Source organism: Nilaparvata lugens, chromosome 5 (genome assembly GCF_014356525.2).
Source record: "Nilaparvata lugens isolate BPH chromosome 5, ASM1435652v1, whole genome shotgun sequence".
Classification (NCBI taxonomy): Eukaryota; Metazoa; Arthropoda; class Insecta; order Hemiptera; family Delphacidae; genus Nilaparvata; species Nilaparvata lugens.
The window spans coordinates 47,323,341-47,340,009 of record NC_052508.1 but is presented as its reverse complement, the minus strand read 5'-3'; the positions used below and the strand labels follow the sequence as shown (position 1 = coordinate 47,340,009).

General features: G+C 35.3%; 1 protein-coding gene across 1 annotated transcript in view; it reads right to left on the bottom strand.

The window, feature by feature from the left end:
* The window catches only part of LOC111054638 (protein TMEPAI), a 154,370-nt gene extending 138,745 nt beyond the window's left edge, over positions 1-15,625 (bottom strand). Inside the window, exons 1-2 of the mRNA XM_039428474.1 lie at positions 15,107-15,625; positions 4,447-5,040 (exon numbers count right to left, since the gene is read on the bottom strand). Of these exons, the coding sequence (XP_039284408.1) occupies positions 4,447-4,477 (31 nt within the window). The 5' untranslated portion in view covers positions 4,478-5,040; positions 15,107-15,625. The remainder of the gene's footprint in view (positions 1-4,446; positions 5,041-15,106) is intronic.
* Positions 15,626-16,669: the final 1,044 nt, after the last annotated feature.

Below are 16,669 nucleotides of genomic sequence, written 5' to 3'. Positions count from 1 at the left end.
AAATAAACAAAATGACATAAGAGGAAACTGACTCTGATGTATGAAGAAATAGAATCAACCCCCTGCTAATTGGTTTGCTCCTCCCAGCTCCCTTGAAATGAAAACTAGCAGAAGAAGGTAGCTGTTGAATTGAATGGAGAAACGAGACAGTACATCGAAGTGAATGTAGTTGTAATTTTGTAGAATAGTTCAGTTTGCATAGCAAAACTATGACGTATAGTGATAGTGTAGGAGAGAGGAGGCATCGTAACTTGAAGTTGTATTCAATATAGTACTACAGATAGTAAATGGAAGCGAAAGTTGTAAATAATAAAGTATGGAGTAGAGGGAGAATTGTCGGAAGGGAGTGAGAGGTGTCTAGAAGTGTGAATGCATTTGGGAATACGCCCGACTCCAGCAAACCATCAGACTCGCGTCACTCGCCTCCGAGAACCTTGAGAGCTGCAAGTTCACATTCTATCATATCACTACAGATTAGGATTAATATTTCATGAGTAATGCGAGAAGTTATGTCAGCGGCCGCTTTATTTATAAACTAGATTTTTACGCTCCAAGACCGGTTTCACTTGACCACAGTCAGGTTTCTTGCTTTTTTACCGTCATTTCCAGTGCTATTTTTAGTATTCGTGCTCAGCATCTACGATTGCTCTATCCTGTTATATCCATAAATGTCATAAGTTTTATGATCTATAGGCTAGTATTGTAAAGCGTTGAAAAGTGAATAGCCTACTACAACTGGTGATGATTAGAGTTTGATAGTGGAACATAGTGGATAGTGGATGTACAGTAGAGCCCCAATATATCAAACCCCGTTGAAACACTTTCATTTCGAATACCCTTGCTGTACTTGTACATAATACTTAATATGAAGTAAGCACATTACTAAAATACCTTGATAAAACAAAAGTTTCTAATGGTCCTTGTATTGCTATGAAAAGTAACCACTATTAGTATGTACAGCAGAGCCCGGATAGAGCGAATCCCGATAAAGCGCATTTTTTCTATTCAACTAAAAAATGTCTTATTAAAAAAATCAAGGAACTGGAAAAATTCACACCCTAATAATAAAATCAATTACAAAAAAATCAATCAGTAGTACTTCTCCAAAAGAGCAAGCTTGAGCTTGAGGAAGGAGTCAGTTGAACTTCTTACATTGGAAATTCTTGAACTCGTACAAAGGACTCGACGTAGAACAACTCCTTCAATAAAATATGCTGATACAACAAAGGTTTTCAACATCCTTTGAGAAATGTTACATTTGGCTAATTCTTTAGAACAATCATTTTCAAATCTCTCATTTTCCAAGTAGTTTCAATATTTGGGGCAAGAGAGAAGAAGAGTAAATATTGATTGTGAAAATAAAAACATTATTGAATAACTGACAATATTGAATTCATTCACACATGAAAATCAATCAAATATCAAATAAACATCATTATTTGGCCTCAACATCATGTTTTGGATACCAAGTTATGTTCCGAAAAGTAAGCTTACGATAATTAAAAGTGACTTTTGACCCTTTGAACAGGTCACGCAAAAACCCAACAAGAAAATATAATTTTTTGAGAAAACAACTTGACATATGATTTATGTCGCTACTCACTATTTTTATGCATAAAAATAATGTGAGAGAGTGAATTTAGGTATAGAGAAAACATAGCATGAGGATAGATGTTTATTCTATCATGCTTTATTGAATTCCATTTATACAGTATAAGCATTCATGCTTATTCTATTCTATCTTTCCTCTATGATTCATGATTTTGGCTAATTAGAGCCAAAACACATCAACAAAACGGTTTATGACATCGAAATATAGATTGGCAATAAACTCCTGTACAACATGCTGTTGTATGTTAACGTTTTTGGCTTCTGATGTCACAAGTACCCTAAAATGAAACAACCAAATTCGTGCGAATAACTCAGTGGCCGGGAGGCCTATGGCTTCTGACTTGGGGAATGATTTTTTATGAATTACGATTTTTGTACTTGAGGAATTAGGAATGATTTTATATATGAATGAATAGTATTGAGATGCAAAGCACGGGCACTATAGGAGGATGGTGTCTAGCTGCTGCTGTGAGTGACGTGTGCCAGACAAGACGAGAGAGAGAATGTGACAGAGAGAGACGAGAGGGCACAGAATGTCTAGCAATAAGCAAAGTTATGCGGGAGTACAGAAATAGCGGGATGAGATTGGGATACCCCCGCCCTTCCCCACCCACATCAAGACAGACCGCGTTCACTACAAATCGCCCTGTGTGACAAATACGATACTTTCCTCACTGAGCAACGTGGCTACGCCAACATTCTATCTTAAAAACAATAGAATTTTAATTGTTTCTAATGATTTGGGGGCAATGTAGCCTATTCGACTAGACCATTATCGACGCAGATTAATTGAATCCTCAACTACTTTACATTATAATGTGGTGCTATAGTGTAAGTTATGATTTCTTACTGAAAGAAAGCGGAGGTAATTCCATATTTCTGGTGGCAAAAAAATGAAGAATGCAAGTTATTCTATTAGAAAGGGGAGGCAACGTTAACCAGAATCACAGCAACTAGTAAATATTAGTCAACCCACAACAGATGAGTTCGAACAAATAGATGAATTATGAATGTTCCAGTATACTCCAGTAGTCTAATATGGATAGAACAATGAATAAAAATAAAGATATTCAAAGCTTCCCAAAAAATGATTCAGAGAAAGTAAATTGGATTCAACAGTCAACATGTGCTAACCACCATAAACTGAATAATTGAATGAAGTACATGTTTTCCAAACCGACTATGAAAATGTTCAATTTCAGAGCAATTCCACCAACTCATTTAAGTTTATTATTATTCAATCAATTCATATACTATTCCATCTACTTGTCCAAGTCAATATGGTAATTCAGATTTTAAATTTAAAAAGTAATTTTCCACATTCCTTATGAAAAAGAATCTATACAGTTGACCACGAAAAAGGGAAAGATTAATTTCAATATAAAGTTTATCACCTTTGAGAGGCGATGGTTGACATACTGGAGGCCTCAATTCACACCTATAACATCAGCAAAGGTCACACACGAGCCGTTCGGGTGGAGGGAATTCAATTTGGAGAAGATTTCAAACGTAATTACTGTCAGCAAGTTTAAGAGTCAACACGGTTAACTGAAAGGGTCACTTCAAGGTTCCCAAAGTGTGGATTCGCCCAAATTCTACGTTATCCGTTCAACAAAGTGAGCTCTCAATTTAATTATACTCAATTCCATTCGCCTAAATAAGGTGGAACTTTGACCAGGGGAAAGAGGAGAAGATCGAAGGAGAGAAAAGGAGAAGTGAGAGAATGAGAGAGGTAGAAATTATTCATCAGTATTCATTACCTTCAACGTCAAGAAGTGCACTAATTCTAATCTATTGCTCGGGACCCATCAGATACCGTTAACACCAAGTCAGAGCAGTCCGATTTTCAACTTTTCAACTCCAGTAAATTGATCAAGAGATGTACAAGTAATGAATGCTCTTAGTTGATTTCAGAATGTATCAGTTGAGTTATTGCTAATAAGAAAACGTGAATTGATTCAGTAGCCAAACTGTGTCAATCTAAAATTTTCTGTATGCCTACACAAAATAGGGTACCAGAAAACTGCTCATTATTTCCTGAATATTCAATTATTCAATATTTTTGGAACAGTTTTGCATGCTTGAAAAGCATCAGGCTGACAATTAAATGTAGCTAAAAGTAAAGTTGAAGAGAAGGAAAAATTTCAAAGTGAGTTTCTCCTACTTCTTCCTCTCACCTTTACTTCCTTTTACTAACTGTTCCGAAAATTTGTGCCTCTAAAATCAACCCATCTTTTTTCTCCAAATAGCTGATACAATAACGCCTTTTTCGGTATCTGATCATCACTCATCATATCAACATGCTCCAACCAGTTACCGTACGTGAATTGATCAGGAAAAAATAATATGATGTACAACTCAGGATAGTCCAGCTGGACATACTTACATTAAGGTGAGTTGTAATGAAAATATTCTTCATTACACGTAGTTAGACCACTCTACAACTTAACATCTGAATCTTATTGATCTCGCTTGGTGCGAGAAAGGTTTTTATTAGATTACCCTGCTAAAGAAATTCGATCTTCACTCGAACATTAATTCTCAATTTGTGCATACAAGAATCAAATTTCAGCATACAAATATTTTACAACATGCATTTTTCAAACCTGTTGAAAGTTTGTAAAATTATTACTAAGTAGAACCATAGAGAAATGATAGCATGAAAGTTAGCTTATAACATTTCTCTATGATAGAACACAACTCCTGTAGTGAAATTTACTTCAAAGTGTCTTCTATTCTACAAATCAATGCTGACTGATTGTAATGAATCTCACTGTGAAAAGTATAAATTCGATTTGTAAACTAAATTGAATGAGAAGAAAATAGTGAACTCACATGTTTCCATGGGCGGCGCATGAGGCGGCATGAGCCCCGTGGGAGGGGCGGCTGGGGGTGGCGGAGGCGAAGGGGCGGCTGCGGCGGCGACGACACGAGGGGTGGCCGGGTGCTGGGGGGTTGGGGGAGAGCCGGGGGCGGCAGTTGTGCTACAGTTGGCGGCGACCTGATGAGCTGCCTGACGCCTGGGGCGCGCGTTGGCGGGGGCGGCCGAAAAGGAAAAGGACAGAATGAGAGGCGGCGCCGCCAAGACGAGGCAAGCGCAAGCAACAGTTGTACAAGTGAGAGGGGACCGCCAACACAGAGGAGGAGGCCACAACACCACTCCTCCTCTCAACACCACCTCCTCCTCCTCCTCCTCCACTGACTGTCTCAGGCTCAGCCCCGTGGAGGCTGCAGCCACAAACCACCTTGAACAATGCACTTTGCACTGCTACTATTTACTACTACTACTACTATTATAACTAATAGAATATTGCTAGTGGCGCTCACTGTCTACTCCCACCCTCCACCCACCTTCGTTTACTAGGCCTACTGTGCGTGTGCGTGTGCGTGCCCAACACGTCCATATTCAACTCAACTACACACAAACACCTGCAACAAACCAACACAAAACACCATTAGTGAAATATTCTCATAAATTAGCCAACCTCATGTAAATTAATTATACAAGCTGATAATAATTTGAATATGCAATATAAATTTATAGAAGAAAACACTTATGACTTGTAATGTAGACGTTTATAGTATAACCGATCTAAATTAATATCAAATGAAACATTCAAAACAGCTTTCAACAGCTTATTTCATTATTAGAAATTATATATTCAAAATAAATCTATCACTTGTATGTGATCATATTTTGAATTGTTAATGTTTAAATAATGGAATTTCTTGTTAAATTTTTGATTCACTTTTTTACTGCTCAAACTGAAATAGAGTGGCAGATCAAATTGAGTGGGACATTTACTCTTACTGTTACATTAATTACTGCAATTTTTATTGTTGGTTAGGGCAAGTCTGGTCTTCCAGACCAGATGTTCAATTATAGTCAGATAAACTGAAAAACCTTCTACCAAAAAAAAAACAAAATTAATTAGGTTAGTGCCGGTTGACTTGCAAGTATACATCTCTTCCTATTTAGTACCATGCTTGCAGGTATTAAATAAACTTCAATGCTCGCAGGTAAAAATTACAAAAACATTCAAAAATAGCCCAAGTAATACACACAAGTATACAGTGATGAATCACTTAGAACCATAATGCTAACACTACATTTGACGTTAAACCACGTTTACTTGTAGATATGGTTGCATTTGTCATAATGTATTTCAAACCGGGTTCAAACGAACAGCTGACATTTCTCTGTTAAACCGAGTTTCTGCATACGGGCTTTAGACTCAGACTCTATTTTTCAGATCATCCTCATTTATGACTTTTCAAGTCTTTACAAAATTCAGTTCTACAATTCCACCATAATGATGTGTCCTAGCTATTTAGTAAACTGCAATTGACTCAGCAGCTGGCTGGCACTCGACGAATTGAACCAATCTACCTGTGCCCATGATAAAATACCAGCAGAGCCGTAACGAGATTACATCAATGATTTACATGAGAAAATAGATTGACCTTATCTAGGCTGTGTGCTGTGGCGAAATTGGTGGAATGAGCAGAGTACCACCACACACTGCCTGCTGCCTTGCCCTTCCCCCCTCCCCCCCACCTCTCGTGGGAATTGTGCCAACTCGAGTTTTTGGTGAGTTGTAAATGTTGGGTAGTGGAGGGGGTCGGGGTAAGGGAAGTGAAGGTGAGGGGGTGTGTAGGAGAGGGAAAAGAGGAGGTCCAAACTCTACTCTGTTTTCGGTGCATGCAGGCAACAAAAATTATCAGCAATAAAAACTGCTTACTAAATTTTTTCAACCCAATTTATTCCATTATGCGATATTCTAATGAAATAATATTTCACGTTAAAATTTATATCATTCACCTGTACTCAATATTATACTTGTTTGTCACGTTATATAGGGGGTCATAAAATATTATGATTGAATATTGTTATCGTCGACCTGGTTCACATAGGCCTACTACATGATTCAATAATTATTGTGTTCATATGTTCATGATTTCAGTGATTGTTAACCCATTTGAAATTGACTCGTTTTCTTATATAATTTCGATATTCTATTCAATACTAATAAATAATTTATGATTCTATTATTCATCGTTGAAAGTTATTAAATTAAAATACATGTTGAGAACATTATTTTGAACTTATAACTGTTTTAAATTATTGAAAGCAATGATGGAAACAACAAATAGGAGTTTTGATTACCACATTTCACTATCATATAACAAAAGTAATATACGTATTGTTAGTTATTGCAATAACACGAAGTTTTATTACACCTAGTCGAAAATTTCACAACATTCATTACTTAAATATATTTACGGTCAAATAACAAGTAGTATAAATATGAGTAATATCGCTTGGTAACGCAAACTTTAGCTACGGGATTGTGGATGGAATTATAGTGGGTCTTCATTATATCGTGCGGGCGGTTATGGGGATTATATAAGCCCTAAAACAACTACAATCCACGAGAGATTATTGTTGTTCTAGGTTCCCTTCTAATACCTGTTGGGTCGTAAAAAGCCCCGAATATTCGGCGATTAATAACTTGTGAATTGTGATGCTGTTGGCAATAAAATTTATAATGCAAATTGTGTGCGTATTACTGTAGATTGCATTTTCACATGCCACTGGCGTAATGGCTATGGAAATGCCGCACACTTTGGATGTGCCGCTACTAACTAAACTTGGTTTAGATGTCTGAATACGCGACGCAATCTGAAATTGGCGGCTATTGTGATGGAGGAAACTAGTTGCACGGAGTTGCCGAATCTGGCCAAGTTATGCGGCAACCGCCGGAGAAATGTCGTTGATCTTTCATAATGCTGTTAGTTAGTTTAATGAACTTGTTATGAATTCCATAATAAGTTGTGCATTGGATTTCAATTGAATCTGTAAAATAATAAGACAAGCTACGTTTAGAGTTCCACATTACAACTATCTAGTAATTTATCATAGTTTTTGAAGATTCCATATTCGTGACATTTTACTATTAGTTCCCAGTTGAAAAAAGGCTGCCACACTGATTACATGAATCAAGATAGGAAAAATCGTGTAAAATATTGTACTTCAGACTCGAGAGTGAATTTAGTAGTGAGTACTTGAGCAGTTGCACTTGGTACTTCTTGAAATATTACCATTTATGAATAGTTTAGTATATAAGTAATAAAGTGATATAATAAAATATTTAATATATTAAAAATCTGGTGGCACTCACACAACTTTCCTTGCCGTTATGAAAATTGATCACCATTCCCGCGCATCTCAAGTCTACTATTCAAAGATTTGAGCCAGCTAGTGAAAGGGCAATAACGCTGGAGACACACGAAGTCTGCTATCTTTCATAGTGAATCATTTAATAGAATCAATAGTTACCAATAGTTTGCAATTAGATAATCACATTTTCTCGATTTTCGAGTTTATTTTTAATTTTAGGTGAAAATGTTCCTGAACATTAATTGTAGAGATTCTCATGCTCAATCTATTCCACTTGAAATTTGGTGTTTAAATTGTGTATGAAGGCTGATAATTGAGAATCTAAAATCAAACTTTGCATAGATGCGGAGCTCCTGAAATTTTTACAGATATGGGACTTGTGGCAGTTGATAGAGCTTATCGATGATTGTATTTCAGGTATAACTTTAATCGAAATCGTTGGAGTAGTTTTCGAGAAAATCGCGAAAAACCCTGTTTTTGACAACATTTTCGCCATTTCAGCCGCCATCTTGAATCGCATTTGATCGAAATTGTTCGGCAAGGAAAGTACTGCTTTCCGAAAAAAATTAAGGTACCCCAATTTCTAAATTTCTATTCGTTTGAAGGTCCCCTGAGTCCAAAGAAGTGGTTTTTGGGTATTGGTCTATATGTGTGTGTGTATTAGTGTATGTGCGTCTCTGTACACGATATCTCATCTCCCAATTAACGGAATGACTTGAAATTTGGAACGTAAGGTCCTTACAATATAAGGATCCGACACGAACAATTTCGATCAAATGCGATTCAAGATGGCGGCTGAAATGGCGAAAATGTTGTCAAAAACAGGGGTTTTCGCGGTAATAGAGCAAGGAAAGTAAAAACACTTCACTTGAATGGGATACTTTTACAAATTAATAAAACAATGTTGAAACTTGAAGTACCCTTTATTATTTAAAATATTACAAGGACTAGTTTCGACCATAAAATTTAGCAATAAGTATATAAGTTTCAACAATAAGCATATGTTCTAACTAAATAGTATCAATTTGTTTATTTATATTCCACATTTCAAATTGAAAATGACCCAAGTTATGGTCGAAACTAGTCGTTATATTTGAAATAATAAAGGGTACTTCAAGTTTCTATATTGTTTTAATATATTAAGCAGCATAATATCAGTACCGATAATGCTACAAGAATTATTGAACAGCTGATACTATTGTATTAATATTGCAGAAACGGAGAAAACATAAAAAATTGTATAGAAAGGTTCCTAATTTTGTGGCAAACTCAGGAAAGACCAATGGCCTGTGGGAGACTACCCGCCTTTCAACCCCCTCCAACACCTCACCACTAGTACTTGTATTTACAGCATTCGCCAGTAAATATACGTACAACTTCTGTAAATTGTATATCTATATGTATATTGAGCAGGTATATTGTGGAAGCTATAAATATAGAGAGTGGTGCATTGAAGTAGAAATGGTCGAAACCAGTTTGGACTGCTCGAAGGTCATAGGCATTTACTATAGAATATTGACTGCATACATATATATAGTGTATATAGTAATAATTGCGATAGCGTAAAGACGGCGCATGCAGACACAGACAGTCGCTAGATCAGCTCAAAATACATTGGCACTGCTGACTTGGTTACAACAAATAGACACTTTTGTTTCTCTCAATAATACATCAGTACTTTTTTTAAAAAATTGTTGAATAGAAAAACTCAACGTTGCCACAATCTAGAATTTGATTTTGTGATATTCCATCTAGTTTGTTACCACCGCATCATACTTTTCCTCCTTCTTTGAGTAGCTGATGTCTTTTGCTATCTGCTTCTCAATTTTCCTTATTACTATCAATGTCTTTCAATTTAGGTAATTTAGTTACATTTTCAAAGTGAATTTCTTGAATATCTACTATTTTCCAAGAACTGTATTTAAAAAAATGATCAAATTCCCATGTATATTTCAATACACACCAGTAGTACGGTAATCATTCATTATAATTGTGGAAAAATTAAGAAATTGATTACACATTTTCGGCCTAATTCATTTTCCAGTGGAATTTTCACTTCGTTACTTTCAAAATTAATAATTTAACTTCCGAAGACTTTAAATTTGAGTCCGAGATTTTAAAAAATGATGGTAGTGTGACATGCCCTAGCATGGAATCTACGGTGCAGGATATCTTCCACTCATATCTCATTATCAAGATTTTATAATTGAACGAGCGTTAGCGAAGTTCTCATTTTTGACATACTATAGCGTTAATAGAAAGAATAATTTGAATAGAACGAATGCATCTTGATATGATGATGATAATAATAAAGTAGTGTTGATTGCGAATTGCAAGAAGCGAGTGCATTTCAAATGCAGTACGGTACACTCTTCACTCATTGCTTTGCAATTCTATTTGAGGGTTTCTCAAACACGGAACATCATCATCCAATAACGGAACAGTGCCTTTTCATCAGTAGCAGTTTTTCATGTATTCGATAGCATTGATTTCGTTTGCGACGGCAACAATGGAAACGAATCTGAATCTAAACGAGTCTGCTTCTAAACGAACGTCGAATGTAAGGAAACAATTAAATAGTTTTATGTGGATGAAATTAGAAATGTGGGAGGAATGGAATAGACTGCTTCATTTTTGACAAGGTGATGAGTGTGGAGCATTGAATAATATTATGCATTTTTCTATAAGAATTTGTAGTAAATAAGAATAGAATTTCTTTTTATGCATTTTGCTAGTAATTTTGTTTTTTAAATGCATGTGGGAGTTGCTTGTAGGTGAGTGGTTAATTATTGAGAAGTATAAATTTTCCTGATATCTCTGCTAGTTTTCAATAACCTTTTAAATCCTCAGTTTTCACATAGGGTATCCACAACCCAGTTACTACTGAATCCGCACAGACGCATAGTTCTCTTATAGTTGACTATTCCTTGCATTTGAATTGTTATCTCACTATATGTAGAGTGGTTGTTGACTGTGTCATTCGTATACTTTATAAAATAAATGTTCAAATTTATCTATTGAATGGATCAATTATTTAGTAAGTGATTGTACATACGTCTGACTCAAAATTTTACAGAGAAGATCTAACTCTAAAAAATTCTGGTAGCTGACGTTTTATTGAGTAGAACGAAATACATAACTCTCAATCAATTTTTATGTAAACTGTCCATACAACTCTGTGTATTTATTAAAATGTTCAATAATTTTATCAATTATTCTCAGCTTGAATGATATTTTGGAGTAAAAATTGGACTGATATTCAATAAATGAAATCATAACCCTAACCCCTTTTTATTTGGGAAATTTTAGTTTTCTTAATTTGGAAGGTTTAATTTTGGAAGACAGTTTTTGGCTTTTTTAGTATTCTGTAAATGGATAAGTAACTGAACTCCTCTTCAATTAAACAAACTTCCTATATCTATGAACTACTACTGAATTGACTGCGCTCTTTATTTGAAGAAAATCCTCCATGTAATGTCTAGTTGGGGTAAAGGTACCCACCTCTCTAATATTGCAAACGTTTTTTTTTCTCTATTTCAATGAATTTTTAGCTTTCGAAAATCAAATTATGGCTCATTATGTTCACACTGCACAAAGTAAAATCATTCAAAAATTATTGAACAAGCGTTAGCGAAGTTCTCACTTTTGACTTACTAGAGCCCAAAGTCTTTTTCTGTCTGAATGTTCGACAAGAGCTTAAGAGTGAATTGATCAATCAGCTTAAAATGTTTAACACAAATTCTTCGAACCTATTTACAGGTCAAGTTCGTTGGACAACAAAATTGATTCACTCCTTCGTCTTTTTTCAGGATATAAAAATAACATTGAAAGTACATAAGGAAAAAATTGTTTTGATATATCATTTATCAGTCAGCTGGAATTATTATTCGCATGTTATTTCTGTAATTTTTCAATTCATTTAAAGATGCTGATGCTATTATTTGGCAGTTATCACACAGACTGTCAGACAGACAGACTTTATGCACCGACACAATCATGATTTTAGCTGAATAATAACAACATCAATTTATAAGTTCTATATTAACTCGCTTTCGTTAATGTCCGTCTGCCTGTCTGTAATTAATACTAAATGTGATAGGATTTGCTATGACAAAATGTTATATGTTCAAAGTGTTAATATGTAGGTAGAAGCATAGAGAAACAATAGCGTAATACGCTAAATAAAAGATAAAAGATTGATGAACCCTTATTATAAGATGACAAACACTATGTATTTTTGATCCTCTGTATGATATGATGTGCTTCAATTTTTTCCGATTTCATTTTCAAAGTTTTCCTGCGAACCCTCGTATTGAAAGTGCTGACGTGGGAAGACCTTAGCAACGAACATCACTCAGCCCTACTGAATTTGAAATCCTTTCGGTGTCAAATCCTGAGCTTGTTAAAATGCAGAAAGTTCTGAATAAGCCCGAAGCTCTAGCCTTATCGCAACCGGGAACTTTCCCTCAAACTGAATTCACATTTTCATATGGAAAAATATTACTAAAAGTTGTTAAAGGGGTGAAAGCCACCACCTTCGTGAATGGAACTTGGGTTTGAAAGTGGTAGTACGTCGTACGTTACATACAATCTACAATGTTCTATTCATGTTCTATCACATATGGATAAAACATTTTGCCTTATCTGTAGTACTACGTGTAAATTCTTAATAACAGGCCATTGAGTACGAGCAGAGAGAATAGAAGGATATTCGTTCGTCTCTTGTCTCAAAATTGCGGAATAAAATTACTGTACTCAATACTAAACTACGGTACATACAATCGTCAGTAATCAATAGGCCTACCTAATAATTACGATTATTTTGGGGGAGATTTCAGAGCAAGTTCAGATTATTAAGACAAAAAAGGAGAGAGGAAAACTAAATTATACCCAGTTCACTAATATTATGACGTGTTTCAAGAGGGAATCAATAAAAAGGTACACGATCATGTTACAGGAGATTGGATTATTCTTAATTCCTTGAAATGTAAAAGCTGGAAATATTAGATCTATCGATACATTTGGTATATAGCGTAATCTACAATCGATTCCTTATAGAGCCGCAAGTATGTTTGTAAAATTAAAGTATGAAACAATAAGCACCAGAATATGAAGATTTTTACTCAAACAGCAAAAGTTGTTTGAGTCAAGAGCAAAATCCGATTACCGAAATCAAGAAAAGGACCCTTTAGTCCTAAACTACCAATGTTCTGAATAATAAGGATTCCGTTCACTTCAGTTAGTAACATTCAATCAGTCAGTCTAATTTGTTCTGCTAGAAGGAAGAAATTGTGGAAATGCGATTATTTGGTAGGAGAAGCTGAAGTATGTATGTAGTATGTAGCTGTAGCCTATGTTGTATGTACTACAATCAGCATCTGCACATAAATATGGCGTGGGCCGATGAAACGTTCGCTGCAAAGGTCATTGACTACGAATGAACTTCACCAGTCCTCAAACTGTGTTGTGTAATTTTCAAATTGAGGCGAATCTAATTTTGTGGGTCACAAAACGAATAAAATGAGACACTTTCACAGTTTGGGAAGCTTTTCTTTGACAACTGAAATGTCAAATAAGAACAACTATGAATCAATATGTCAAACACTATCATTTCAAGTGGTGGATCCTACTGTATTATCTTTTTGTACAGCATTAATTATTCACTGACCAGTTATTCACAGTTTCCTATCGAGAGAAATCAAATATGTATGAGTGAAACCTCTTCATGGGTAACTAGATTAACTCTGTGAACGAGTTTTCAGGAGTTGGATGACGACTTGAAAAATCAACGTTGATTTGAAGAAAAAACTCAATAGCCTGAGAGATGATCAGTCTATACATGGATATAAAAAGCTAATTTTCTACCAATAAAATGTCTAGAGACCAACCGCCCTGGAGTTTGTTATTGACCAATAAGAAACAATTATTTCGAGATTTCAACCATAAGCAGATCTACAATATTCAATACAACTTAATGTTGAGCATATTCAACAAATAAAAACAGAATACAGAATATCAGGCCATAATCTCATGATTGAAATCAAATTTGAGTGTTGAGAAATGACTTGTGCAATTAGTTTTTACCAGTGTAAGAGAGTAAAATTAGTATGTGGTGGTAGGGACAGATAATCAGTACCTATTTTAACCGAAACAATTCAAGGCAACAAATGGAATGAAATAAATATTGTAGAAAGAAAACAAGAATAAAGAAAGATTCAAGATCTAGAAGAAAATCGTGAAAAACTACTTTGAACGTTTGAAGGACTAGGCCTCGGTGAAATTAGGATCGAATATACGGGAGGAATGCAACTCAAATAGCAAATAGAAAATCGAGAATGTAATTATTCTCCAAAAGTTAAAGCAGGTTTGATTGTGAAAGAGATAGAGCGTTGCTGAAAACCTGACAAATTGAACTAACCAATGAAAGCGCTCGGATTTTTAGCTGATCACTGAGAAACCTAACCTCAAAAGATGGAAAATGAGTTTCTACATCGTTCCAGAAACATAGGTTGAGAAATGAATTGTTTTCTAAACAGTAATTCACTAACATCTTGGTAATTTCCGTTAAATCAATAGTTTCAGTATAACGTATAGTTTAATAGGAAGATTAATATCAAAAAGCAATATGGCATCCTAGTTTGATTATGATCATTGCTTGATAATAACACTGGAGGTGTCGAATAGAACTAAGGTGCGATGAAAATGTAGTAGTTTTTTTAGAATTAGGTTTCAAAACTGACTTAAAGGTGTAACGAGTAGCGTCAGAATTTGTTGGTGCAAGAGACCGGCACTTGGATTGGCTAAATTTAAATTCTGCCTCATTTTGCAAGCGAATTGGAGATTGATACGAACAAGCTGATAGTGATAACGCATATTAGACAAACAGCGCGTTAGGGATTTATTCCTGTAGTTTGAGGTTATGCCGCGCATGCCACCGGCCGAAAGATACTAAAAATAAATCCCAGAGAAAATGTTGCACTGTGTACGAACTTCGTGTTGTAAAAATACTCCACAAAACGCTCTAGCTCTGACTCACAGTAGAACGCTCGCTACCACAAGATAGTTGGAAAGACAGTGTCACACCGGGCTAAAAAGTAACTTACAATCCTAGTTTCTAAAATGGGTCAAATTTAATGGAAATTAATCTGTGACAAATCGTACTCATTCCTTTAAACCCAAAGATGGAATTCTTTATTTTTTATATACGAAATAGAAATAAAATATTTATCAAATGAAAAAAATGATGAACCGGCTGACAGGGATAAATTTATAGAAGATGATTACATTATCAAAAGAATATAAATTTCTACTTACTGTACATCATAGAAACAGCAATTCCTGTTGAAGTTGCCTATTGTTCGATAGTATATTATATTTTGTATTAACCAAATAAAGCACTAAATTAAAATATTGTTGCCTATTGTAAATTTCTGCTAAACCTCTTCCCACCAACATGGATATCGAGTTATCTTTTCCTAACGATAACAACCTTCAATCATCTAGGTAACAGACCAATGATTAACTCAAAATTCGACTAGGCAACATAGTATTTTAGCTGAAATATCTATGTATGCAGGCGGTAATCTAAACTACATAGCGTTTAGATTTTTACAGTTTGCACATTTCCAAGTGGCAAAATTCACTTGTTGCTATTGCACGAGTGCTATACTGTTCCTAGTCTACTGGAAATGACCGCGGGCACAAGCGACATTTCAAATTAGAAATAATTGGAGCAATCAAACATTATCTAACACGAAGAACAGGCCCGGATTATCAAGTTAACAAACCGAATGCTAACGAACGACTGATTCACTCGTGTAGACATCGACTGGGACTGCACTGCACTGCGTCTGGGTTGGAGCACCGGCAGGTTGGCCAACCCAAGAAACAATATTTACCCGCCGGCAATCGATAAAGTCCCCTCATCACACCACTGGCGCACCACTATGTCCTGTAATAATGATTTACACTAGTCCTTATGGTTTTTGCAATCGATTTTCCATACAAAAAAAAAACTATTACAGAGAAATGAAAATAAAAATAATATTATTTTAATTTAAATTTATCCTACCAAGGAATTTTTTAATTTGATCCTGAGCATCAAAATTGGAAAGGGTCGTTCAAATAGTATATTTTCATGTATTTTCGAAAAACTTACATTACGAAGAAATACTATACAACATAAAACTGGACTGTGGAGAGATTTAGTTGCCCAACAGTGAAAGATTCATCACCATTACCTACTTGCTCAACCAAGCCTTAGCTTTAGTAGAGCCAAGCATCATCCTCAGGGAAAGTATCAAAGAAAAAGAACCAATCATAGAGGAGCATGATCATTTCATATTGTCTGTGGTAGCTTACTGTGCACTCTAACATAGAAGAGGGGAAACAATATTCTTGTTGTTTCCACTGTGCCTCGGAGATGCAAAGTCAAGGATAAAGATAAATGTTGTATTTTGTGTCAATAGATAAATTAATAATGAATATACTTGCCTCATTGACAAATTAGATCAACCAATGCAATTTTCCGGTAGAGCAACTCTATTCTACACCCATATCATATTATATGCTAATAGTGTCACAGGGTAAAAGTTAATTACTACACAAAGTGCATTGAAATTTTCGAAAGGCTTGTGAAACTGTACTTTTTCATGCTTTTTGGGAAAGGTCCTTGATTTTTATACTATTAGCAGCGTCATTAATCAAGAATAAAACATAATAGACATCACCATCTCAAATACAAGACTGAGAGAGTTGCTAGAATAACGTCCATCAACGAGTCATCTAGGTTAAAGTAGTAGACTTTGATTCATGGACCTATCACCTACCACGACAATTGACTTTTACCAAGCTTGAAGATGAAAATTATGTTGTGAA